Raw genomic sequence first — 26,139 nt, forward strand, 5'->3', positions numbered from 1 at the left:
CGTAAAATAATACTTGAGGAAAATAACAGTAGGACTCTCTTAGGGATGACTTAGATGTTTTCTAACTAGAATTTACTTTTAATCACACTAGAGTTTATCGAAGATGTATTATTATAGAATGTCCTTGTGAATTCCTAAAAATTCCTAGAATGAATTCTTACCAATTCTCGAATAATTTAAGGGAGAAATCTCTCAGTAATCCACGAAAAATTGCCCAGAAAACTCTGGAATTCGTGAAATAGTGTCTTGTGTCGGTTCCGGTATATCCAGTAGGAATGCGTGCAAGAATTCATGGGAGAATCCCTGAAAGAATTTTTGGTGGTGTTCGAAATGGTATGTTTGGATGGGCTTTCGAGGTGATCCATGGATATCTTTCACCATTAATTGAGAAAAAGTGATTCCTGAAAAATCCTTGGCAGCATTCCTTGAATAAATCCTGGGAGAACTCTGAGTGTTCATCTAAGAATTCAAGAGTAAACAACAAAAAATACTTCGGACCGATTTTCATGACAATACTGAGAAAATATGCGGTGAAATCACTGAAGAATACCCAATGAAACTCGTCGAGGAATCATTATGATACTACAATTACAAAAACAATTTTCAGGGAAATTCCAGAAGGAAACATTGATGTAATTGTTAGAAGCAACCTTGGAATTCATCACATATTTCTTATAGAATCCGTGGAAGAACGTGCGTTCTTCGACTGAAGCCTTCACTGTCCTGAAGTCCGGGGTTATACACTCGGTTACCAATGGCTTTTAGGGCGAGATCATAAGTTATGCGAGAAATGTATGTTCTATCAGATGATCTGCTTCACCGTTTTGGAACGAACGTGAAGGAATTTCGTTGAATATTTCCGGATTCGTCTACCAAATCCGCAAATAAATGCATATTTCTCTGAATAAGTTTTGGCCAAACTTCATTTTTTTCCGACCATTGTTCAGAATTGTTTATAAGCAAATGAATGGACCAAGATAAAAACTGAGAGATAGAGCAGGATTAGGGCTGATCAAAATTTAAAATAAAAATATTTGATTGTCCGAACTCCCATACCTTCTTTACCATATGAATAGTGTTCTGTGAAATTTTCAGCTTTTTCGGTGGTGATTTAAAGGTGGCATAAAGACAATGTAGGTTTATATGGAAATTACTATGGAGAAATTTTGAAAAATGTTCAAAACATATTAGTACTGTAATGTAAATACAAAATTATTATCACATAGTGAAAACTCATTCTTCAAACCTTAATGGAGGATGATGGATGATTTTCAAATTTAGAACCACCCTAAGGAGGATCTTCTCTTCATCGTAGCATTGTCAAATAACATGTTAATCCAATCGTTTGCTCAGTAACAACTAGCTACACACGCGATTACCGGCTTTTAGGGTGAGATTATAAATTAAGCTAGATGTTTTCAGTATCTATGTTCAAAGGAAGGCGAAAGGATAAAATAAGAGAAAAAAAGGGAGAAAACGTTGTTTCAATGAATGAAAAAATATCTCACCATCTTTTCGACCATTTGCCTTTCTATCATTTGTCCTTTCGGCCTTTCGTCTTTCGATATTTCATAGTTGCTACTTCACGATCATTCAAAGATGCACGGCGCCGGCCACGTCCTTAGTACTAGAGACACGGTAAACCTCTGCATTTTTACAGTTATCCTGCACAAATGAAATGTTTATTACAAATTGATAAGTGATTAGCTCATGGGAGACTGACTACTGTAGTAAGCGGCCTGGACAGCAGAAGCAATAGTCACTAGCCTATCTATTTCATTAATCAATTTTTCTGTTTGAACAAATAGTGATAAAACAGAGATAATTAGAATATTTTTTATACTCATCTCTGCGAACATTCAATTAGTAGCAATCCAAATTTGTCGTATATTTGTTGAGGTAAACTGTAGACAGCTTAGCTTAGCTTAGCTTAGACTGACTACACATATCAATGGTTGCTATTCCGTGATTGACCGGAGTCAGTGAAAATGCACAAAGAATCAACTAGAAGATCGGCTGGGATTGGCCATAATCTTCTTCAGTGTGCATAATTCAGTGCCTCTATTTATACATGGTCAATAACGGCGCCGGCCACGTCCTTGCAGTCAGGTGGGATTGGGGGAAGGAATGTTAGTGTGTAACCTTTGCTATTTGGAGACCGTGTTTGCCTCTGCATCTCCACAAAGGCTACTGGGAGGGATGTTTGTTAATGGGGAGGATCGTTGGGTCACAGGATTCACTTTGATAAGCGATTAGACCATGATAAATAATTATTGGTGAGATATAAACATGCTTATATGTAAATATTATTTTTTCATTTGATATGAACAATATCTATGTAGAGAAAAATTATGCCGACACTTGACGTGACGAACCTTTCAAAGTTTGTTGAATAAAGTGAACCTTTCGCAAGTCTACACTCGTAGTGTCGAACCATTCAAAGTTGTTTTTTAATTACAAAAATAAAGGTAAAAGGAAAAAGGTGTTTTGAAAAAAAAAATTAGACATTAATAATTTATGAATCAGAGTTTATGTCGACACTCACAGTGACGAACCTTTCATAGTTTGTTGAAAAATCATATTTACGTCTCACCGTTGTAACGATTAAAGGTGCAGTCATACATATTTTATAGATTAGAAAAAGTAGCATGAAACGAGCTCACCAATTGATCCGTCATCCTTGAGCAGCAACAATCCACTTTCAGCTTCACTCATTTGATCGGCTATATAAAAGCACTCAGAGAAAATAGGCGCACGACCCGAGAGGGAAAACAACTGACGACTGCTCGGGCTTTCTTGCTGCACTGCCCAGGAGCAAGTGTCAACTTCGAAAGATCAAAAAGAACTAATCGAACGCGCCACTTTTTCACTTTACCCGACCGATCGCGCGACATGTTTGATCCTGCCCTCATCGCCGGCTCCCGTAGGAGCAAGCGTCAAGGTCGAAGGATCAAACACAACTCTCAATATTTACAAAATATTCTGTAAAGGCAGAAAAAGTACAAAATTCTGTAAAATTGTAATTTTCACATGCTGTTCGGTGAAGATGAAATATTTCATTGTTTGCACCGAAAATCTGTGAAACCAATTGTCAATTGCCAATCGCGGCTTGATCCAAAATTGGTGCTGTTTCAAGTGAAAAAGTTGAATAGAATAAGAACCAAGTGACTATTTTGAAAAAGAAAATGGGAATCCAAAATAAGTGGGGCTGATTGATATTTGTATAATAATTGTAAGGAATTCTCTGTTTTACAATCCCAATAAAATTAAGGTGCACAGGGAATAACAATGTTTTATTTCGCAATCCCCGTAAGTGTTTTGTTTCAATCAATTCGTTTAACCCGTTCGCGTCATTCATTTTGTAGGTATATTTAGAATGCAGCAAGCGCTTCGAAATTAATGCAATAATAGCATGTCATCAAAAATCCGAAAGGAAAATTTTTCCCTTTTCACAGAAGCTCTGTGAAACTACACAGATTCAATCGGTAAAATGCCAATAGAATAACAAAAAAATCACAGCAAATCTGTAAAAAATCCTCAAACAGGTCAGCAAAACCTTCAAAAACAATCAACAATTCCACAAAAACTATTCGGTGCTTTTGACAGATGAAATTTTCAAGATTTACAGATCGTTCGGTGAAGCAAAAAATCACCGAACGGATTACCAAAAAATCTGCTGTTGAGAATTCGGTGAAATTTCACAGATATCTGTGATTAATTCTAAGTGTGAACACATACTAAAAAGACTGTAAAAAATAATAATTTTTAAAGTGGAATTCCGAGTTTATCTCCTGACCAAGTTCAATAGGAAACGCATGAAAAATGCCTAAAAAAACTGCAAAACAATTTCTGGTTAAGGTTAATAAGGCGATATATTGGAGAATTTGTTAAGGTGAACGATTGGAGGAATCCATGTAACAAATTTCTGTGAGTCTTGTTAGAACCAATTCATGAATTTTCGTGTTTTAATGAAAAAAAAAACATTCCTAAGCCAAAGCCTTGAGGTATTGCCGACGATTCGTCAATGACATTAAAGATATTCCAAGGAACGGTTTCTGGAATAAACCCTGGAGTAATTGTTGATGAAACCCTTGAGCAATGTAAAGGTATCCCAGAATAAATTCCTGAAGAATATGAGCAGTTATTCATTTCATTTTTTGACGTATACTTTGATGAATTAATTTAGGGAAACTTGGCAACTTATTTTGACTTTCTTAAAATAATTTTGACATATAACTCATAAAACATATTGCAGACTGTTGATAAAATCGTTGAATGATTTCTGGTGAGATCTTGGGCAGAAGCCTAACTGTTTGGAGAAGTCAAAGAATTCGTCAAAAAGTATACAAGTATGCATTTTTTCAACATGAATGCAGAAGAAATTTAGCCAGAAATCCAAACACAAGTGCAGTATCCATGACGCAAATAATTTCCATTGACCAGGAAGGGGCCAGGCAATGCCAAATTCTTTGAATGTCCTCCTGGGAAGATCATTGACAGTCTTTTTTGGAGTAGTTCTCTTAGATTTATTCAAAAAGTCACGATTTAAAAAAATTAATGATTTGAACAATCTAAGGAATTTATACAATACTAGTGGTCCCGGCAAACTTCGTCTTGCCATCAAGTAGGCTGTTGAAAACGTTATTGATCGTCCCATACAAAATGACAGTTTCGTTCGCGCTCGTTTTTTCAACTTTCCCGGAGAATATCCTGGGATTATTATACGCACAAACACGTTGGAACCCTTGACAAACTAAATAGAGAAATAATCATTTAAATCCATTGACCCGTTCGTAAGCCATTTCGTGACATACAAACAACATTCCATTTTTATTTATATAGATATTAGCCTTACAATACCTTCGTAGCCAAAAAGTTGATTGCTACACACTTAGAATTAATTACAGATATCTGTGAAATTTCACCGAATTCTCAACAGCAGATTTTTCGGTAATCCGTTCGGTGATTTCCCACTTCACCGAACGATCTGTAAATCTTGAAAAATTTCATCTGTCAAAAGCACCGAATAGTTCGGTGATTTTTTACAGATTTTTTGTGGAATTGTTGACTGTTCCTGAAGCCTCCACTGACCTGTTTGAGGACCTTTTTACAGATTTACTGTGATTTTTCTGTTATTCTATTGGCACTTTACCGACCGAATCTGTGCAATTTCACAGAACTTCTGTGAAAAGGGAAAAATTTTCCGAATTCTGTGTTTTATTCTAAGTGTGATACCGTGGTGAATCAAAATCCGGACGGGACCAATATCCAGACACCCAATCGGTACATATTGATTAAACGAATAAACTAAATAAAAATCTAGCTATATTTGCTTGTATCTTTACATTTAAACTTATTTCATCATTTTACAATAATTTGCCATCTAGTAAGCTTTGAAAAGAAAAGAATGAAAATGAAAACAAATTCGCAACTTCAGTTTTGCATTTTTCCTGCATTGTTCAAGTTCTTGTTGTGAAGTTTCCGATAAACTTTTCAAAATTTGTTCATTCGCGAATGTGTGAATAAATATAAGTTTTACTGCTTGGGTGGTTCAAAACAGTGAATGTGATGATAGATTTTGAACTATATTGCGAGAGAAAAGTGATTTGGTGTAATCATTCACTAATTCAAAAGCAAAAAGACGCTGTCCGGGTTTGTGAGCCAGTGGTTCTCTAGCCGGACACACATTGATATCGCAATATATTTGCTGTATATAGTACTATTTGTGAAGCATATTTGAGGAAAACTGAAAGCTATGGTGGCTATCAATACAACCGAAGATAAGGTAATTAATTTGCGCAGAAAAACTGCTTAAATTCACGACTCTTTTAGAGACGCTGCAGCATAGTCTTAGCTTCGAACCACAAACAAGAAATGGAGGTAAAAAATGTTCTAATTAGCTTAGCTTAGCTTAGACTGACTACACATATCAATGGTTGCTATTCCGTGATTGACCGAAGTCAGTGAAAATGCACAAAGAATCAACTAGAAGTTCGGCTGGGATTGGCCATAATCTTCTCCAGTGTGCATAATTCAGTGCCTCTATTTATACAGGGTCAATAACGGCGCCGGCCACGTCCTTGCAGTCAGGTGGGATTGGGGGAAGGAATGTTAGTGTGTAACCTTTGCTATTTGGAGACCGTGTTTGCCTCTGCATCTCCGCAAAGGTTACTGGGAGGGATGTTTGTTAATGGGGAGGATCGTTGGGTCACAGGATTCACTTTGATAAGCGATTAGACCATGATAAACGATTATTTGTGAGATATAAACAAACTTAGAAATATGAAATTTTCGATTGACATGAAAAATTTTCAAGTATGAGAAAATAATGCCGTTACTTGAAGTGACGAACCATTTGAAGTTTTAGCTAAAAGCAACATTCCTGCAGGATATTTGACTCAAATTGAAAAAAAATATCGATTGGCTAGACCATTACATAATATTCTGATGCCGACACTTACAGTGGCGAACCATTCAAAGTTTTTTGAATAAAATGAACGTTTTGCAAGTCTACACTTCTAGCACAGACCAAACCATTCAAAGCATTTTTTTATGTATAAAAATAAAGGTAAGTGATTTAATACAAAAAATATAATACAATAAAGTTATGAATAAGAGTTTATGCCGACACTTACAGTGACGAACCATTCATAGTTTGTTGAAAAATCATATTTATGTAACGATTAAATGTGCGGTCATACATATTTTATAGACTTGAAAAAAAGCATGAAACGAGCTCACCGATTGATCCTTCATCCTTGATTGAGCAGCCACAATCCACTTTCAGCTTCACTCGTATGCTCGGCCATATAAAAGCACTCAGAAAAAAACGCGTCACCTGAGAGGAAAAAAAAAAAACTGACGACTTCTCGGACTTTCTCGACGCACCTTTGTTGAGGTAAACTGTAGACAGGAGCAAAACATGCACCGCCAGACTTATTCAAACCGAGAAACAGATCAAATTATGCAACACAACAAAACGTCGTACCAAACGACAAATCCAATCCAAACCTAAGTGGCTGCCGCTATTAGTACACTAAGGACAGGGACGGCCCCAAAACGAAAGAAACGACCGAGATACTGCCGGCACACTTTAACCGACTCGATGGCACGCTCCAATTTTCGCGCGTTTCGTTGGTTTTATTCTATTTGATTTTATTTCACTCACTCACGACAACATAGGGCCCTTCCTTAGCCTAGTAGTTAAGTACGCGGCTACAAAACAAAGCCATTGCTGAAGGTGTCTGGGTTCGATTCCCGAGTTGGTACAGGATCTTTTCGCCACAAAATATAAGAATGCGAAATTGGCAACTAAGGCAAAGAAAGCTATCAGTTAATTATTGTGGAAATGTACTTAGAACACTAAGCTGAGAAGCTGGGTATTCTGTCCCAGTAGGCACGTAATTCCAACAATAAGAATAAAACGACGTTATAGACGTCGGTTGGCTAAAGCCCGAGAATGTCATCGCCTTACTCCCCTCGCAATCCCAGCTCCCCTCCGACCGAGGTATTTAGGTGATGCATGGTGCTTGTGTACTAAATAGATTATAATGGGTCGTGAATGATCAGCTCGCTTGGAATGGAACACACGGCGGATCCAAATGCAGTTCGCTGAATCTTCGAATTTTATGCGGCAATAAATACCTACTCCACCAGAAGTGAAATGAATCACGCTCCTCTCGCGCTTCGATATGGTAATTTGGCGCATAAATACATCAGCAGACGACCCCGAAACCAATCGTCGCACGTCAAATCGAATCGAATGGCCTTATTTGAATGCGGTATCGAAATAACCCCGCATCGCCATATAACGCATAATCTCTGGAAATGGAAGCTCATAACTCGCCCGAACTCGACATAATCTACCGCCGCCCACCCGCGCTAGTCGGCGCTCCACAAATATACTTTACGATTATTGTAGCACTTTCGATTACACTTAACAACCCGCCGCTACCACCATTCACTATATCGCTGGCTGCCGCCGTGCCACCTTCTTTCGTATGGCAGCTCCCTAATGCCACCGAACGGATAGCAGCGATGCTGAATTCTCCACTCATCTCGTGTTGATATCTTATATTGTATTCATCGATTCTTGAGTGGATGATTGAATTTTTCAAGAAACAGGAGTTCGTTTCATTCACGGTGGGTTCGTGGTTTAACCCTTTCCGAACGGATGGGTAATATTGATTGTTATTTATTTTGTTTTACATCAATTATTTCGATAAAACCTCGCCAACAACATTTCGACAATTTACTCGGTTCACAGCCGCTTCTCTCCATCCTCGATTGCGACCCACGCTCTCCAGGTCATGGTGCACCTGGTCAATCCACCTAGCTCGCTGCGCCCCACGCCTTCTTGTTCCGACCGGATTCGTAGCGAACACCATCTTTACAGGGTTGTTGTCCGGCATTCTTGCCCAGCGTATCCTTCCAGCTTTAGCTACCTTCACGATACTGAATTCGCCGTAGAGTTGAGCGAGCTCGTGGTTCATCCTTCGCCGCCACACGCCGTTCTCCTGTACGCCGCCGAAGATCGTCTTTAGCACTCGGCGTTCGAAAACCCCAAGAGCTTGCAAGTCCTCCTCGAGCATCGTCCACGCCTCATGCCCATAGAGGACTACCGGTCTTATGAGCGTTTTGTACATGGTACATTTGGTGCGGGGGTGAATCTTTCTTGACCGCAGTTTCTTCTGGAGCCCATAGTAGGCACGACTTCCGCTGATGATGCGCCTTCGTATTTCCTGAGTCCCGACTAACATTGTTGTCAGCCGTCAACAAGGATCCGAGGTAGACGAACTCGTCCACCACCTCGAAGGTATCTCCGTCTATCGTAACACTGCTTCCTAGGCGGGTCCTGTCGCGCTCAGTTCGGCCAACCAGCATGTACTTTGTTTTCGACGCATTCACCATTAGCCCGACTCTTGTTGCTTCGCGTTTTAGGCGGGTGAACAAATCTGCCACCGTTTCAAATTTTCTCCCAATAATATCCATGTCGTCCGCGAAGCAAACAAATTGTCCGGATCTCGTGAAAATCGTGCCTCGACTGTTAATTCCGGCTCTCCGCATAACACCTTCAAGCGCAATATTGAACAACAGGCACGAAAGTCTGTCGCTCTGTCGTAGTCCCCGCCGAGACTCTAACGAACTGGAGTGTTCGCCCGAGATCTTCACGCAGTTTTGCACACCGTCCATCGTTGCTCTGATCAATCTTGTGAGCTTCCCGGGAAAGCTGTTCTCGTCCATGATTTTCCATAGCTCTCCGCGGTCGATACTATCGTATGCCGCATTGAAATCGATGAATAAATGGTGCGTAGGGACCTGGTACTCACGGCATTTCTGGAGGATTTGCCGCACGGAAAAGATCTGGTCCGTTGTCGAGCGGCCGTCGATGAAACCTGCTTGATAACTTCCCACGAACTCGTTTGCTATGGGTGATAGACGACGAAAGAGAATCTGGGATAGCACTTTGTAGGCGGCGTTTAGGATGGTGATTGCACGATAATTTTCACACTCCAGTTTGTCGCCCTTTTTGTAGATAGGGCATATAACGCCTTGCTTTTACTCCTCCGGTAGTTGTTCCGTTTCCCAGATTCTGACTATCAGCCGATGCAGACAAGCGGCCAACCTGTCCGGGCCCATCTTGATGAGTTCGGCTCCGATACCATCCTTGCCAGCGGCCTTGTTGTTCTTGAGCTGTTGAATGGCATCCTTAACTTCCCCCATCGTGGGAGCTGGTTGGTTTCCGCTTTCCGCTCTGCTGACGTAGCCATCGCCTTCGTTGTCCTGACCTTCTGTGCTTGTGCTCTCTGCGCCATTCAGGTGTTCATCGTAGTGCTGCTTCCACCTTTCGATCACCTCGCGTCCGTCCGTCAAGATGCTCCCATCCTTATCCCGGCACTTCTCAGCTCGCGGCACGAAGCCTTTGCGGGATGTGTTGAGCTTCTGATAGAACTTCCGCGTTTCTTGAGAACGGTACAGCAACTCCATCTCTTGGCATTCCACCTCTTCCAGGCGGCGCTTTTTGTCCCGGAATAGGCGGGTTTGCTGTTTTTGCTTCAGTCTGTATCGTTCCACGTTTTGCCGCGTACCATGCTGCAGCATTGCAGTCCGCGCTGCATTTTTCTCCTCTAAAACCAATCGTTTCTTGAGCTCCGTTCCACATATCCGACAATGCTTTCGGCAGCGTCGTTAATGGCTGCTTTGACTGTCCTCCAGCAGTCCTCAAGACGGGCCCTGAGCTCGCCCTCATCCGGCAACGCTGCATCAAGGTGCTGCGCGTACGCATTGGCGACATCCGGTTGTTTCAGCCGCTCGAGATTGTACCGGGGCGGGCGTCGGTACCGTACATCATTGATGACGGATAGTTTTGGGCGCAGTTTCACCATCACCAGCTAGTGGTCGGAGTCAATGTTAGCGCCACGATAGGTTCTGACGTCGGTTATGTCGGAGAAGTGCCGTCCATCGATCAAAACGTGGTCGATTTGCGATCCTGTCTGCTGAGGTGATCTCCAGGTGTACCGTTACGGGAGGCTGTGCTGGAAATAGGTGCTACGAATGGCCATATTCTTGGAGGCGGCAAAATCTATCAGTCGTAGGCCGTTCTCGTTCGTCAGCCGGTGGGCGCTGAACTTTCCAATCGTCGGTCTGAACTCCTCCTCCTGGCCAACCTGAGCGTTTAAGTCTCCTATGATGATCTTGACGTCGTAGCTTGGACAGCGGTCGTACTCGCGTTCGAGCTGCGCGTAAAATGCGTCCTTGTCATCATCAGTGCTTCCGGAGTGTGGGCTATGCACGTTGATTATGCTGAAGTTAAAGAATCGGCCTTTGATTCTTAACTTGCACATTCGTTCATTGATCGGCCACCATCCGATCACGCGCCTTTGCATATCACCCATCACTATGAAAGCTATTCCCAGCTCGCGTGTGTTGCCGCAGCTCTGGTAGATGGTGTGATTACCTCTAAACGTTCGCACCAATGCTCCTATCCAGCACACCTCCTGCAGCGCTACGATGTCGAAACCGCGGGTCTTCAGTACATCGGAGAGTATGCGAGTACTTCCAATGAAGTTCAGAGATTTGCAGTTCCACGTACCGAGTTTCCAATAGCTAGTCCTTTTTCGTCGATGTGGTCTTTGCCGATTGTTCCTGTCCGTATTCTCTCGTTGACGTTCCTGTGCTGATGTGTTTTTACGGTTGGCTTGCAGGGCCTGACACCAACCCACAGTGGTTCCATTTGTTCTACGAAGCGGTCATAAATCATTTTACTCGATATCCGGTGGAAAATACCATGAGAAATCGCCAAATTAATAATTTTTGACAGTTAAAACTCCGTCGAGGTTGATGTCGTAATTCATATCACTTCAAAAATTCTGATTAGGCGACATCCACAAATTACGTAACGCTCTATGGAGAGGGGGGAGTAGGTTCAAGCGTTACGGCTCATACAAAAATATAAAAATTTCCATACAAAAAGCTGTTCCCAGCTCGCGTGTGTTGCCGCAGCTCTGGTAGATGGTATGATTACCTCTAAACGTTCGCACCAATGCTCCTGTCCAGCACACCTCCTGCAGCGCTACGATGTCGAAACCGCGGGTCTTCAGTACATCGGAGAGTATGCGAGTACTTCCAATGAAGTTCAGAGATTTGCAGTTCCACGTACCGAGTTTCCAATAGCTAGTCCTTTTTCGTCGATGTGGTCTTTGCCGATTGTTCCTGTCCGTATTCTCTCGTTGACGTTCCTGTGCTGATGTGTTTTTACGGTTGGCTTGCAGGGCCTGACACCAACCCACAGTGGTTCCATTTGTTCTACGAAGCGGTCATAAATCATTTTACTCGATATCCGGTGGAAAATACCATGAGAAATCGCCAAATTAATAATTTTTGACAGTTAAAACTCCGTCGAGGTTGATGTCGTAATTCATATCACTTCAAAAATTCTGATTAGGCGGCATCCACAAATTACGTAACGCTCTATGGAGAGGGGGGAGTAGGTTCAAGCGTTACGGCTCATACAAAAATATAAAAATTTCCATACAAAAAGCGTTACGTAATAAATGGATGCTGCCTTAGGATGCGGAGAACATTATGCGAAGGCTCTGTTATATGAATGATTATATGTGCATAAAACCGATTTTGCAATTATATCTCCATCCGTGTCCAAAATTAACTAAAGTATTTAATATCTTGAAGAGGACCATGAAATCTATACATTGAAAGCAATATATCAGGACAATTTTTTTCCAACTTGAGAAGATTCCCTGCTCAGAGTTGCTTCACATGCTCAAAAGCCTAGTTTTTAGTATGTGGATATAAAGAGCTATTGAACAGTTTTCTAAGTGCCGGGATGTATATACCAAATAAATACTTGAAAAATATTTATTGATTGATAAAGCCAATTTCACATCAAATCTCTACCAAAACCAAAAAACGAGCATGGCACCTAATGTAATTAACCTTATGTTTCAAATACTTCAAACTAAGAAATAACTAATGAATTACAGTTAAACCTCCATGAGTCGATGTTCCATGACTCGATATCGACTCATGGAACCATACTAAAAACAAAATTACATGGTCCCTTCAAACGACTTTCCAAGGCATTCGTTTCCACGACTCGATATTCCCATTAGTCGATGGTCCCTTCAGATATCGACTCATGGAGGTTTTACTGTATTTGTTAATATATTGTTGCTTCTTATTATACTTTTTATTCTCACAGTTTTATTTTTTTAGCGCTGGATCTATAAATACTGGAATTTCGTTGAAGATCTTGTTTTGATGTACAAAATAAATAACATTTTCATTTTGTTCCTCCCACACTTTGGGAAATCATGTCATATATATATTAGAATGACTGTTGTACCATTACTAATATATTAGGATTTTATTGTCTCAGCGCTCTCACTAAAGCTACTCATTAAATCAAATTACAATATTGCAAATGTATTCATAGTGAATTCAAGTTTTAGTAGTGAAAATTTTATTATTTTGTGCATTCATTCCAGTTAGCTACAGCTATACTGGTATGTAATAAATTCTTTGAATATTTTTATCACTGCCATTTTTGGTAAAACTAACAACTTTGAAGGCACGCTGCTAACTTATTTGCAAATATTTGCAGCTAGAACCTTCACAGGTTCATTTTCCTACTCAAACATGATCATGTGATGGCAGAAGTTTGATTAAATGTTATTAAGAACATATTCAAAAGCGTACTTCAAAAAAAGTGATGTAGTTACCAAGTGAGTATATTTCTATCCACCTTACTCACATCAATACTGACTCCTAGATGTCACATAACATTCTAAAATATATTGGAAGTGATAGATATACATCTGTACTAAGATTCTGTAATCTAAACTGATTGAAAAATCAATTGATTTTGGTTTGCGAAGACAATGAACAAAGTGCTGAAATCGCTCAATTTTCAACGTATTTTTAACACATAAAAAATACACTCCATCATTCATAGCCCTACTATAAAAATTATACAGGAACGCCATTAATGTTTATGTTTTTACAATCTTGAGATCATAAATGATCCATGAAAAGGTAAAGGAGTGCCAAACAAGACATTTTGTTTTTTGATTTATGACCTATGGGCGGTACCACTGTGCAACCCCCTAGATTTCCGGAGGACCATTCTCCCTAAATGTTCGGAGGGCCATAGTGCGCAGTTTAGCTTAGAGTCCTTCTCTGGCACTCGGACGATGATCAGCCGCCCCTGACATGGGGAACTGACGCTGTTGTGAGCCGCTCCTAACATGGAGTACAGACGCTCCAGGTTTGCAAAAACAAACCCCCCCTTCCCTGTCAGCATACGACCAAAGTTCCCACCGGGGGTTGGTTACCCGATCTTCTCCGAGGTTACTCGTACCCCCCGGCCAGTACCACGAGGAGGTAGGGATAGGAGTTGCTGGGCAAGAGGCTAAGGACCGCACAAAGGGGTCTATTTTATTCCTGCAGGTACGCGAGGTACCAATGGTACGCCATGCCCAGCCATTTACCGCGCCATGCGCGTGTAAGCTTCTAGAAGGCTATTTTGATGGTAGGATTGTACAGGAAGGGACAGAAAAGCGTTCGAATCACCGCACTGCCCATAACTGCATATTTGTAACATTCGACAAAAGTAGGCATTGAGTAAACGGAATACCAAGTTTGCATTTTATGGCAGTATGGGAGGAAACTAAAATTTCTAAAAATTACCAGGAACTCAAAAGTGCTTAATTGAGGCTGATATTTTGTACAACTCATATCACATACTAGGTGAATTGTCAAAAAATAATTCTGATAGAAATTTCATTTCTATCACATTACGAGGCTCATTTATAATCTCAATGTGACTGTTATGCGGTTATAATTACCAATGTGACAAAACAACTTGGTATTTTTTTCGAATTTTCTAGAACAATCTCAAAGATTTCAGTAAGTTTATCGAAAGTATTTATCATTTGATGACTCTCCATGGTATTAACTCCATTTTGTCAAAAATGTCGAATGTGACTGTTTTGTAGTTATGGGCAGCGCAGGAGTACCTCAAAGTTCAATCCTGGGCCCGCTGTTATGGAATGCGATGTACGATGACGTGATGACGTACTGAGGCTGCTCCTTCCGACGGGTATTAAGATTGTTGGCTCCGCCGACGATATCACCCTAGTGGTCTATGATGAATCGATGGAAGAAGTAGAGTTGACAGCAGCGCACTCTATTTCCATAGTTGAGGAATGGATGAAGTCTAGGAAACTAGGACTGGCCCGTCACAAGACTTAGGTGGTGGTGGTCAACAACCGCAAGTCCGAGCAACGGGTGCTTATCTCGGTAGCTGATTGCACCATAGAGTCCAAGCGATCTCTTAGGCTTCTTGGGGTAATGATCGATGACAAGCTCAGCATCGCTAGTCACGTTGAATATGCCTGTAAAAGGGCATCTACGGCTATAGCGGCGCTGCCGAGGATGATGTCTAACAGCTCTGCTGTAATTGCCAGCAAACGCAAGCGGTTGGAAAGCACGTACAGGATAATGTGCTTAAGAGTAGCAAGTGCATAACGAACGGTATCTAAAGAGGCCGTGTGCATCATAGCCGGGATGACGCCCATCGGGCTCATCATCGAGGAAGATGTTCAATGCTTCAACCAAAGAGGTACCAGAGGAGTCCGCGACACGTGTAAAGAGGAAACGCTCAGAAGCTGGCAGCAGGAATGGGATAACTCCACTAAGGGTAGATGGACCCATCGGCTAATACCAAATGTGTCAGATTGGTATAGTAGAAACCATGGGGAAGTGAACTTCCACCTGACGCAGTTTCTGTCAGGACATGGTTGTTATAGGGATGCGTGCCCCAATTCTGCTGGTGTGGAGGAAACAGCGGAGCATGTCGTATTCGATTGCCCCCGTTTCATTGTTGTGAGAGGTCGCATGCTCACTACATGCGGAGGGGACACGTCCTCCGACAATATAATCCAGAGAATGTGTGCGGATACCGAGTGCTGGAATGCAGTCACTAACATTATACTAGAATTGTAGCGCTTATGGCGCGCCGATCAAGAGTTGGCTCCAGAGGATTAGCCCTGCCGAGGCTGGTCCCTTGTAACATTGTTTAAGTCGGCTAGGAGAAGCGGCTTGTCTAGGCTACTTCTGCTACATGTGTTAAGTGCTATATGCACTGGCCCCTCCACGAAGAAATACCGTAATAAAATAAGACGTCCTGAAAGGGTTAAGCTTGTTTTCAAGTGCCATTCGGTTCACTCCAGACCAAGTGGAAGCTCTCGTCGTGGTGGTCTGTTAACATAATTTTGATTTACATCCTCTTCTCTCTGGGCGTTTGTCTTATTGGGCTGAATACTTTGTTCAATTGATTATTAAGTTGTGACTGACAATGCGATCATTTTAACTAATTTCCTACTCTTTTTTCATTCCAGTACAAGAGAAATCAAGCCGAACCAAACCGACATAGGGCGGAAGGTGAAGTTAAAAAACCCAACCACTCGTATCAGCAACATTCCTAGCAGTAACTCGCTCCTAAGTAAACGTGATTCGCTGCACAGTTCCAGCAACAACTACAGCAGCAGCACCACCAACAACAACAACAACAGCAACCATAACAACAACATAAACCACCACAACGGCAGCAGCAATGCCATCGCCGCCGCCGCCAACAACCATAGTAGTAGTCTAATGAATCCCGCGCTCGCGAACAACCACCAGCACCACAACGGTAATCTGCTATCGTCGTCCGCGGCGACGGCGAACAGCACCAACAGCTACAGCAACCACCTTTCGACATCACCAAAACTCCCGAAAAGCAATGGCTTTGTGCAGCAGCAGCACAACAATCACCACTACAGCAATGGCAGTAGTAACAATGGTAACCTACCCACGGCGGCGGCGCAACTCAAGCCCGGCTACCAGCACACGGTGCACGATCCTCCGCAGCAGCAGCAGTCCCAGCAAAAGTCTGAAAGCAACGGTGTCGTGTCCAGTCGGACGGCCAACGGGCGGACGTCCCACAAGGGCAGCAGTGGCAATCCGGACATCATGAAGCGGAATATCAGGTCAGTAAGGGGTGGGAATTTCGCACGGGATGTTACAAAAGCTCAGACATGTTGAAAATTTAACGTGATTCCGTTGGATATCCAAAGAGAATATAGTTGAGATTTGGAAGTGGGTCCAATGAATTCTTCGAACGAATTCAGGAGCATCTTGACATCGAATTGATCGATGTCACATGCATAGAAATTATGATGAGAAATCCTCTTTTGTTCAAACTACGTGGGTTCCATTGATCCTCAATAACACAACGCATGCATTATCGTTTGTGATTGCGTCAACCTACCACCTCAATATCTATGTGTCTACAAACAATAACCAAGTCTTCCGTTCTTCTTCCATCATTCCAACTTCCGAAAACCAGGGAAAGGTTGATCCACATGCTAGCACTAAGGCCATACAAAAGACCAGAAATCATCCTCAAATTGCAACAAGGTAATGTTCAAGCAATTCCCTAATCATTCTTTCCCAGCCTCTAATCTAAAAAGTGTACCGTGTCCGACCATTGATGCTAATTTGTCTTCTCTCACCTTCACTCAACGTTATCGCGCGCCCAACTCACGAAACGATTCCACTACGGCAGACGGTGTTCGTAAGGAGGAGCGTAAATGCATATCTCAGATACTGACAAACATATCCAGTATGCGGGATAATGTCTACTCATTGCATCGGCACGTCTGGAACGATGTGCAGGAGGACTGGCCGTTCTATACCGAACAGGAGCGGCAGATACTCAAAAGGTCCTGATTCCGATCGGTGCAAAGAGATCATTACTAACCGCTCGTCTCGACCTTCTCGGTGCCTTTTTTTCTCCCTTCCAGGCGGAAACCTCAAAATCTAACACCTCCAGGGTCGGACGGTGGTTCGTCGACGTCGGGACAGAGTCCGTCCAGTGCGCACAACGGCAGCAGTCCACCGTCCGGCGGGAAAAGGCCTTCAATTGCCAGCAACGACGACCTCGGTAGCATGCCAACGTCCAAGAAGCCTCGGATTAGTCACTACAAGAAGGACATCCTGCCAGACACGAACCGGTAAGTGTCGCTTGGTGTTGCATTGACGAAACGTTGTTTGTGTGGTACTAGAGTACCTGACATAAGGCGTTCTGGCTACTGATCATTTGTGACTTATACGAAGAAGCATCTTAGCGGTGGTACTTTGAAAATATGTTGAATCGTCCAAGTGTCCTGCAAGGTGATTGACTTTAGGAAGACGCAGTACTAGACTTCTACGCTTTACGGACTTGAGATCCCTATAGGAATCATCTATAAATGACGTAGCATTTTTCCCACTGACTTTTTATAACCCCCTTGCCCCTCGTAGAAGAAGCGGACTATTTGGCATAAGATCGTTGGATATGAGGTCATCCCTCCCTCCCTTTCGTCTCAAATTCGTGACCCCAAACTCTCCGCCAAAATACTGCGTAATTTATGGACGACCCCTTACTCTACTTCAACAAACAACCTAAATTCCCTTTACAACATTTCCACCTGTTTTATCATCTCAACTGAAAACTCTTTTCCGAACTGGAACCATTCCTACCAACAAAAAAAAATGGTTCTCCCTCTCCAGGCGGGGTGTAACTGATTCTAGGGACTCCAGTAATATGAATCCTCGCTCAAGGCCGTACGATGATAGTATGCGTTCCTCCAAATATTACAACAGCTACAGCAATCATCAGAACAACCACAACAACCACCACCACCACAACAACCACAGCAACAACCATCACGGGTAATTACCACCTTCCAATTCCCTCCCGGTGAATCTAGTACTACGCGCGTACGCAATTCTTCACAACCATTCGACCATCCATCCGGGCTAACAACCTAAACCAGTCAGTCAGCATACATTATCGTCAAGAGTTATTCCAAAAACATAGGTGATGGTAGCTTATCGCTTCTCATAAAAACCAAAATCTCAAGGCGCGGAATTCCGCGCCGCTACTCTTCGGGACGACGGTGTTTTCCGAAGCACAAGAACGACTTCCTGCTGTGCAGTACTAGAAGTGCTCATTCCCTGTTTGCTCTTACCCATTTCCTTTCCGCAGATCAAGCGTGACACCGAACGCGCAGGAATCGGAGGACAGTGGCGTCAGTTTGAGCTACTCGCTCGTGTCCAACGATGTGGCCCGGCGGATTCAGGCACCCTCGAGTGACAAGGAATCCCGCAGCGAACGGGATCGGGAACGGGAGCGGGACCGGGACCGGGACCGGGTGGAAGATGTGATATCGGAACGGGACAACTACGACGACCAGATCAATGCGTACCGGGCCAACACGAACAAGGTTAAGTCGCTGAAGGATGACTTTAGGTAGGTGGTAAAATGCAAAATGCAGAGTTTTTTTCATTTCTCACTAACAAACACCCTTCTCTTGGTGATTGTGGAGATGCAGAGGTATTCTCGATCTCTAGAAGCAATAATCATTACACACTAACATTCCTTCCCCATCCCAACTGACTGTAAGGACTTGGTTGGCGTCCGTTAGTGATCGATAATATGAGGTCTGCTAAAACGGAAAGTCCCATCCCCTATTCATTTAGAACGAAGTGCCATTTTTACCGGTTTTGATCAACCACGGAGTAGCAACCATGTAAAGTCAGTCTTTGCTATGCTATTCAATGCCCCCCTGAGACCACTAAAGATGTGAGAGAATTTCAATATTGTATACCTTTTTTTCTAGTGACCAATTTACTAGGATAACCTCGGTGGAACAACGGCGTAAATATAAGACTGAATTTGACAACGATTTTCAAGAGTACCGGCGGCTGCACGAAATCGTTGAACGAGTATCGAGAAAGTTTGCTCAGCTGGAGGAGAACTTGCAACACGAGCGGCATAACGAGAGGCGGTATAAGGTAAGATTGCAGCTGAAGGGGGTGGTAAACGATTCGGACTAATGCTGGTTTTGTGCTTTTTTTGCAACAGGAGATTCAGCGGCAAATCATCAAGGAGTACGATGAGAGTATAAAGGATAACAAATTTCAGGAGACTAAGCAGAGGTAAGTGTCAATGATAAACTAATTACCTATGTATGTACTGAAGTATTTTATTCTGCCCCGTCTTACCTTATATTTATAATCGATTGATAGCAATTTCGAAATAATTCGTAAATGAAAGTTTAACATTAGAACTTATTCTAAGAGTGGCGTTAGAATTGTCGGTCTCGTATTATAATAATAGCGAGGTGGCAATTCTCGACTAGAGTGAAGTGACTCGCCGTGTAAATCAAATTGAGAGTTACTTCACTCGAGTCGAGTTTTGTCACCTCGCTATTATTATAGCACGAGACCGACAATTCTCACTTCACGCCACTCGTAGAATAAACCTAAGCTGTGTTTGCTGCCAAACTCTCTATATATGGCTATAATGGGACCACTTAACGGCTTTAAAGCTTTCCATCTACTGTATATCAATAAATTGCCCATAAACGTATGTCAATCCCATGTTTGCTGAATTTCCTATTCACATGGAGCAACAATTTCAAAAATGATTTTAAGACCTACTGAAACATCATGGACATAAACAATCCATAGAACATTCAAAAATGTATAACATCACGATTTGAGGAAATATCAGAAATTTATTAAACATGGAGAAATATTCTATTTTAATTCGCTTTGAAGTTTGAGGTCAGTCCGCTAAGATGAATCCTAAAAAACTGTGATGTCTTTGCATTTACAAAGCTGAAATTACTTTTTTTCGGTAACTTCGGTAAGTATAAGAATTGGCAAAAGTTAAATGATTTAACTTAAATTCAATCGCATATGGCTTGTATCTAAACCAGTACAGTGGTTTATTGGAGAAAAAATCTTAATCAACGAAAATTTTTGACCTGGCCTAGTACATCTAGGGACCAACGGCTTTACTGCCCTTCCGAAAGATGTCGTCACTATAACTTCTACGTCGTAAGTGATCGGAATTAATCACATTAAACTTAACATTGCTTCTGGATTTCGTTTTTACTACCACTGAAAAAGAGCCATTGCCTTTTCAGTTTTAAATATCACCATATTGCTGTCGAATCGCACATTTGATTTCAAACAATCGTGGGAAGGCAAGCAAATACATTTCTTCAACCTTTTTTCGAGAAGATAGTTATCAGCAATTGACGTTTGCTTTCAGTATTGTTTCGCCTTCCCTGAGTGGAAGCTTTGGGTTGAGCGCTCGTATTGCTCGGAAGTGTTTCATTGTGACCGAAACAAACGAGCTCGATGGTAATAAATCAAGCAGACCCAGCGTATCGTGAAAGCGTCAATCGAAAATCGATTATCAATTGGTGAGCTCGTTCCATGCTTGTGTTTCAAATCAATTGAATATGATGGTTTTCTGAATCATTCACACATAATGAATGTTTAGTAACCTTAGTTCATATTTTGCATCTTGAAAAATGTTTGAATGGTTCATTACCAAGTCAAGTATTGTACAGATAGATGGATTATTTTTAAAATAGAGGCGCCATTTTTGACTTTATTGTGTTAAGAGTTATTCTTCTATCGAGTCGTTCAACAAGATAAATCCTATATTTCAACCCTTTCATATTTTCCAATCTACCATTGTTTTCACGTGAGTGTACAGAGAACCTAACGGCTTTTGTAAAGCGAGTCACACTTCAAAATTTCCATCCCATCCCAAATTGACCTGTATTCTAACACTGCAGGAGAAAGCATTGCTTAGCACCTAAATATGGGAACTCTAATACGTGCACTCTAGGAATGGGAGGCTCAACTAAACCCAAGTTGTATCCGTTGTTCCTTTTGGAAGTATAGTTGCATTTTCAATAACGAAGTTGTAACTGCAGGTGGTCAACCATGCCAATGTATATGTCCAAAGATTATTAATAGCATTTTCAAACTGTTCTTGTGCAACTACTAACTATTCTTCAACTCAATCTTTCGCCCACAGGTTCAACTACCTTCACAACAAGCTATCTCATATCAAGCATCTCGTGCACGATTACGACGTAGCCATCACCAACGGACATTGTCGACCGCAGGAGAATTACTGACGATTATTGAAGCCTGTAAAACAGCACTCGTCGCAATTCGTATGTTGACGACACTAAACCATTACACATACAAACACCCACGCAGACACACGCATACAGCCTGAGATATATATAAATGTAGGAGAACCTTAAGTGCGCAGAGAGGAAACCCAATGCTCTTTCCTGCGTTTTCTCGCTCTCCGAACGTTATACTACTAGAATGGAAAAAATAACCAATAGCAGTAGCAGCGCAAGAGCAGCAGCCGCAGCAGCACGCAAGCCGCTGCAAGCAATCCTTTGTTACCTTTTTTAATTAATGGAAAATAATTTGTTTAGAAGTTAGAACCAGCCAAGGAGAACCTAGCCGAAAAAAAAGTATGTTGAACTAATTTCACGCCCCGGGAGGCCCGTGATCAGCCGGAATCGTGCCACTTTCTCGTCCGCGGGATCCGCCTCCCTCAAAATGCCTGCGTGGCAGAAGCAGGCCCACGCCTCATCTCAATGTAAAGCCAACTTCTCGCGACGATGGTGCTCTCGTTCGTTGTCACATGAATGCCTTGACCCGCCCCGCTCCCACATTCGCCGCAGCCAACAACACTCCTCTTGGAACCGAGCCCCTTGGACCGTTGGAGTCGCAGCAGCCCCATCATCCGCCGCAGCACACATCCCAGTAGCATCTCGTAATTACTAGTAGTAGTAGCAGAAGTAGGAGTAGTAGTACTAACAGCCCCGCAGCACGCGGAAGCAGCAGCAGTAGTAGTCATCGTCGCCGTCGTACTCGCGGTTTCTCGCCAACTCATCTCTCGATCGATACACAAGCACCTCCCTCACACCCACACATACACGCAACAGTGTGTACACCGACACACAATAGTCTATTGCTCAAGGCAACTGCGGCGCAGTAGACGACAAAGCCAATAATCAAAAGTGGAACCACACAACCAGCACACTCACACCGACGAGAGAGAAAAAGAACCCACACTTAAAGGAAAAAAAACATACGAAAAGAGAGTGAGAAACATCAACACAAACAAACAAACAAAAAAAACACATGAATTGATTTCTAAGGATTTTTCGTTTAAACTAATTTTAGGGAGTTTATGAAACTTAACTAGTTAATTGAGCGTTTAGCAACAGAAGCATCAGCAGCAGAAGAGAGAAAAAGATAGAAAAGCGAGAAAGAGAGAGAGAACAGGAGAATGAGTAACAAGCTCGAAGTCACCACACAAGAGTAGTAGATTTTTTGAATTAATTCCTTAGTTTCTCGTTTTTTTTTTTAATTTTCTTTTGTTTCGTTTGAAACGAGAGCAAACGCCAATGTTGTTCCCCTTTTTCCAATCGGAAAAGAGATCTATGTATAGGAAGAGTGAGAGAAGAGCAGAGAGGGAATCGGTTGTTTTTTAGGGAAAGAAAGGGATGGAGAAGAAGTTAGCAAGTGAAACCAATTTCGTGATATTCTTTTTGTTTTCTTCCAACGCACTCACGCGCGTCGTGTGATGAGAGCGAGCGCTCACCCAGAACTCATCCAATCGTCGTCGTACACGTGTATGAGTGACGCCAATGTAAAGCCAATAATACTAAAAACAAATGCAGCAGTAGCAGGAGAGAAATGGGAGCAAGTGAAACAGACAGGAGGGGAAGAGGATTTAAGGAAATTATGGGTATTTAATTAATTTATTAGTTGTTTAATTTAGGCAATTTTGAAAAATATGTAAATGAAACAGGAAGAAAAGAAAGGAAATGAAGAAAATGCGCGAGAGTGAGAATCACTCTCGCGGAAACAGTCAACAGATTCGTACACACTCACACAATCAGACGCATTTAATCGCGTTAGAATGTTAGCAAAAACTGGGAGAAAGAAGAGAGAATAACCTGGGGATCGTCAAATGCGCCGGTGCATTCGCGTAAATGCGCCCGCACGCTGCGGAACTCGCAACCAACTGAAACCCCCCCCCTAGTGCCACAGAGAATTAGCGAAAACGAAGGAAGTGAAGGACGAGAGAGAGAGAATTTATTGAAACATAGCGAAACTAATCAAAGGGTTCCGCAGACGCGTGTGCCAAGTGCGTGTTTTGGCGATCCACCGGAAGCACAGTGAATCATCAATGAAGAAGGAGTCAGAGATGTTGTTGATGAGGCAACATACGCAAACACAAGTCAAGTCAGTGCGGACAGCGCAGGAGTAGGAGAGAATTTCTTCATTTCTGGTTTTGTTGTTCGGAGCGAAGGAATGTTGCAAGTTATAGGATTACGCAGGGAGGGAGTGTAAATAGCGGAATATTTGCCAGTGGAAGAATGAGTTTCCCAAACGAAAGAATTGGGGAAAAGCGCAACGGACAAACTGTGAACGATACGGAAAACGGGAACGGCCGTTCTGTTTCTTTGTTTTCTACTATTTTTTTTTTTTTTTGATAATTTGAATGGTTTACGTTTATGAAATTATTGTTTTTTGGTTTCCGTACTAAGGAATGTGGTGAAATGCGCCCGTAAAGCGAAGGAAAAACGAACGATATGGGGTTAGGTTGATTTTATGGTTATTATTTGATTTTTCCGTTTCGATTTGTGTCCTAAGTTCCTGTTTTAGGTTTCGATTATTTTTCTGCTCAGTTGTTACTTTGTTTTAGGAGTGAAGCAAAATCAAAACCGTAATCGAAGAATACGTGAAGAATTCTCTGATTTTCAACGTTGAAAAGTATCGGCTTACGTAGGCAAATAATTCCACAAGAAATTATAGTATAATTTGTAAATAATTCACTTTAAACGTGCGAATTGAGCGTTTGGTTGCAGTTTGGTTTGGAAGAAGGAAAGTAAAAGTACTGCTATAAAAACTTTAAAAAAAAGTTAAGGTTCAACTATGGATGATTCTTGATGAATTTTATAACTTTATCATAAAATGTATTGAACGTCACATGGATTTGATGAACGTCACATAAATGTGATGAACGTCATATCAATGTGATGAACGTCATACTAAGTAATGAAATCATTATGCTGAATTTGTGAAAATTATTGCAGTTCCTCTTGAAATACTTGTAGGCAACATAAGGTTAAACATTTATTGGTGTGTTCCTTATGCATGTACCTTATGTGACGTTCAATAAAATGAACGTCACGCTAGAATGAGTTGCTCATCAGCACTCGATTGCTATCCAATAACAAAATTTGTTTGCTGTTTATCGGTAAAACTTTCAGAGAGGATTATCTCTTTCATGGTAGCTCCAGAGCTCCAATGGTTTTCGACGAACTCGAGATAAACCAAATTAGATGAATATGAAGTAATTGTTACTAGAATATGATTATATACTCATCAGATTAATCCAAAAGTCAAATAACTGTTTCAATATTAAAAATATTGATAAACATTCAATTTACTATTGAATAACAACTAACATTTTTTAACCCGATTTCGAAAAATGTAGACTATTTGCAACTTTGTTTGATCAAGCACTTTTTATAAAAACGCTTTTTTCGTAATCGACTATTTCGATCGAAGTCGTGGGAAAGAGAGGGTTAAAGTAAAGAAAATTATGAAATGCAAACAGGCTGGGCTTACTCTACGAGTGAAGCGAAGTGAGAAATCTCGGTCTAGTATAGCAAGGCGAGAATACTCGGCTCGAATGAAGTGTCTCGTCCTGTAAATCAAATGGAGGCTCACCTTATTCGAGTCGAGCAGGGAGATCTCTCACCTCACTCGAATCGTAGAGTAAATACGAGCTTTTTCAAAGCATTTATTTTTAATTGATTCGATGTTTTCTTGAGTCGATGGTCCCTTCAGTATCGACTTAAAAGGAGCTGACTGTATTTTTTCAGATTTTTTCCTGAAAAATCGATTAAGATTTATTATGGAGGTGAAGAAATTCGTTGCCAAAACGGCCGTTATGGAAAGCATAGATAGCGCCACCGTAGCCTTGTGTGTTTGACAGAACAGCAATGCTGTCACAATGTTAAATCCCATATACAGTGGCGCCTTTGTTTTGATGCGGTGATCCATTGAAATGCATTTAGGAGAATTTCTCCAAGAAGTAATCCAAAAACGAGAGGCCAGAGCTTCCTTCTAAGAACGTTGCCGGAGTTTTCTCCTACAGGATTTTATCATGTATTTCACCAGGAGTTTCATCAGTAATTACTTCAGGCTAACCTTTAGAAAAACCTCCTTGACAAAAAATCCTTAAAATTCCTTAGGGAAATTCCTATTACTGGATAAATTTCTTTAATAATCCTTTAATAATGTGGGAAATTTCTGAAGGAATCGGTTAAGAAGTTCCTGAAGGAATATTAGGAAACATGTATAGAGTATTTCTTGAGGGCATTCTTCTAGATCAGATTGAATTCTCAAAGAAACTATGAACGATAGTTTGAGATGAAAACCTAAAAAACACTCCCTGGAATAACTTCTGCAGATATCCATCGAGAAATTACAGGTTGAACTATTTAAAAGAAAATCTTACAGGAAATCTTAACATACATTCCGGGACGGCTGATGACTTCCTTGAGAAATTTCTGAAATAATCTTTAGAGGAACTCCTGCACAGCTCTTTGGAAAACTCTCTGTAGTAATTTCTGGAGGTGTTTCTGTTACCTCTGTAGTAATTTTTGGAGGTATTCAAAA

At 41.6% G+C, this 26,139-nt stretch overlaps 1 protein-coding gene across 12 annotated transcripts in view; it reads left to right on the forward strand.

Moving 5' to 3' along the window:
• The window catches only part of LOC5567364 (RNA polymerase II elongation factor Ell), a 307,226-nt gene extending 281,340 nt beyond the window's left edge, over positions 1-25,886 (forward strand). For 8 of the 12 annotated variants that reach the window (XM_021852072.1, XM_021852074.1, XM_021852071.1 and 5 more), the window contains 9 exons: positions 15,918-16,550; positions 16,910-16,980; positions 17,129-17,285; positions 17,367-17,576; positions 18,115-18,276; positions 18,593-18,856; positions 19,227-19,401; positions 19,472-19,545; positions 21,449-25,886. In XM_021852072.1, the coding sequence (XP_021707764.1) occupies positions 15,918-16,550; positions 16,910-16,980; positions 17,129-17,285; positions 17,367-17,576; positions 18,115-18,276; positions 18,593-18,856; positions 19,227-19,401; positions 19,472-19,545; positions 21,449-21,551 (1,849 nt within the window). In that variant the 3' untranslated portion in view covers positions 21,552-25,886. The remainder of the gene's footprint in view (positions 1-15,917; positions 16,551-16,909; positions 16,981-17,128; positions 17,286-17,366; positions 17,577-18,114; positions 18,277-18,592; positions 18,857-19,226; positions 19,402-19,471; positions 19,546-21,448) is intronic. The other 4 variants (XM_021852081.1, XM_021852080.1, XM_021852082.1 and 1 more) reach the window with 2 other exon arrangements.
• The last annotated feature ends 253 nt before the right edge of the window (positions 25,887-26,139 follow it).

The sequence above is a fragment of the Aedes aegypti genome, chromosome 3, assembly GCF_002204515.2.
Source record: "Aedes aegypti strain LVP_AGWG chromosome 3, AaegL5.0 Primary Assembly, whole genome shotgun sequence".
Classification (NCBI taxonomy): Eukaryota; Metazoa; Arthropoda; class Insecta; order Diptera; family Culicidae; genus Aedes; species Aedes aegypti.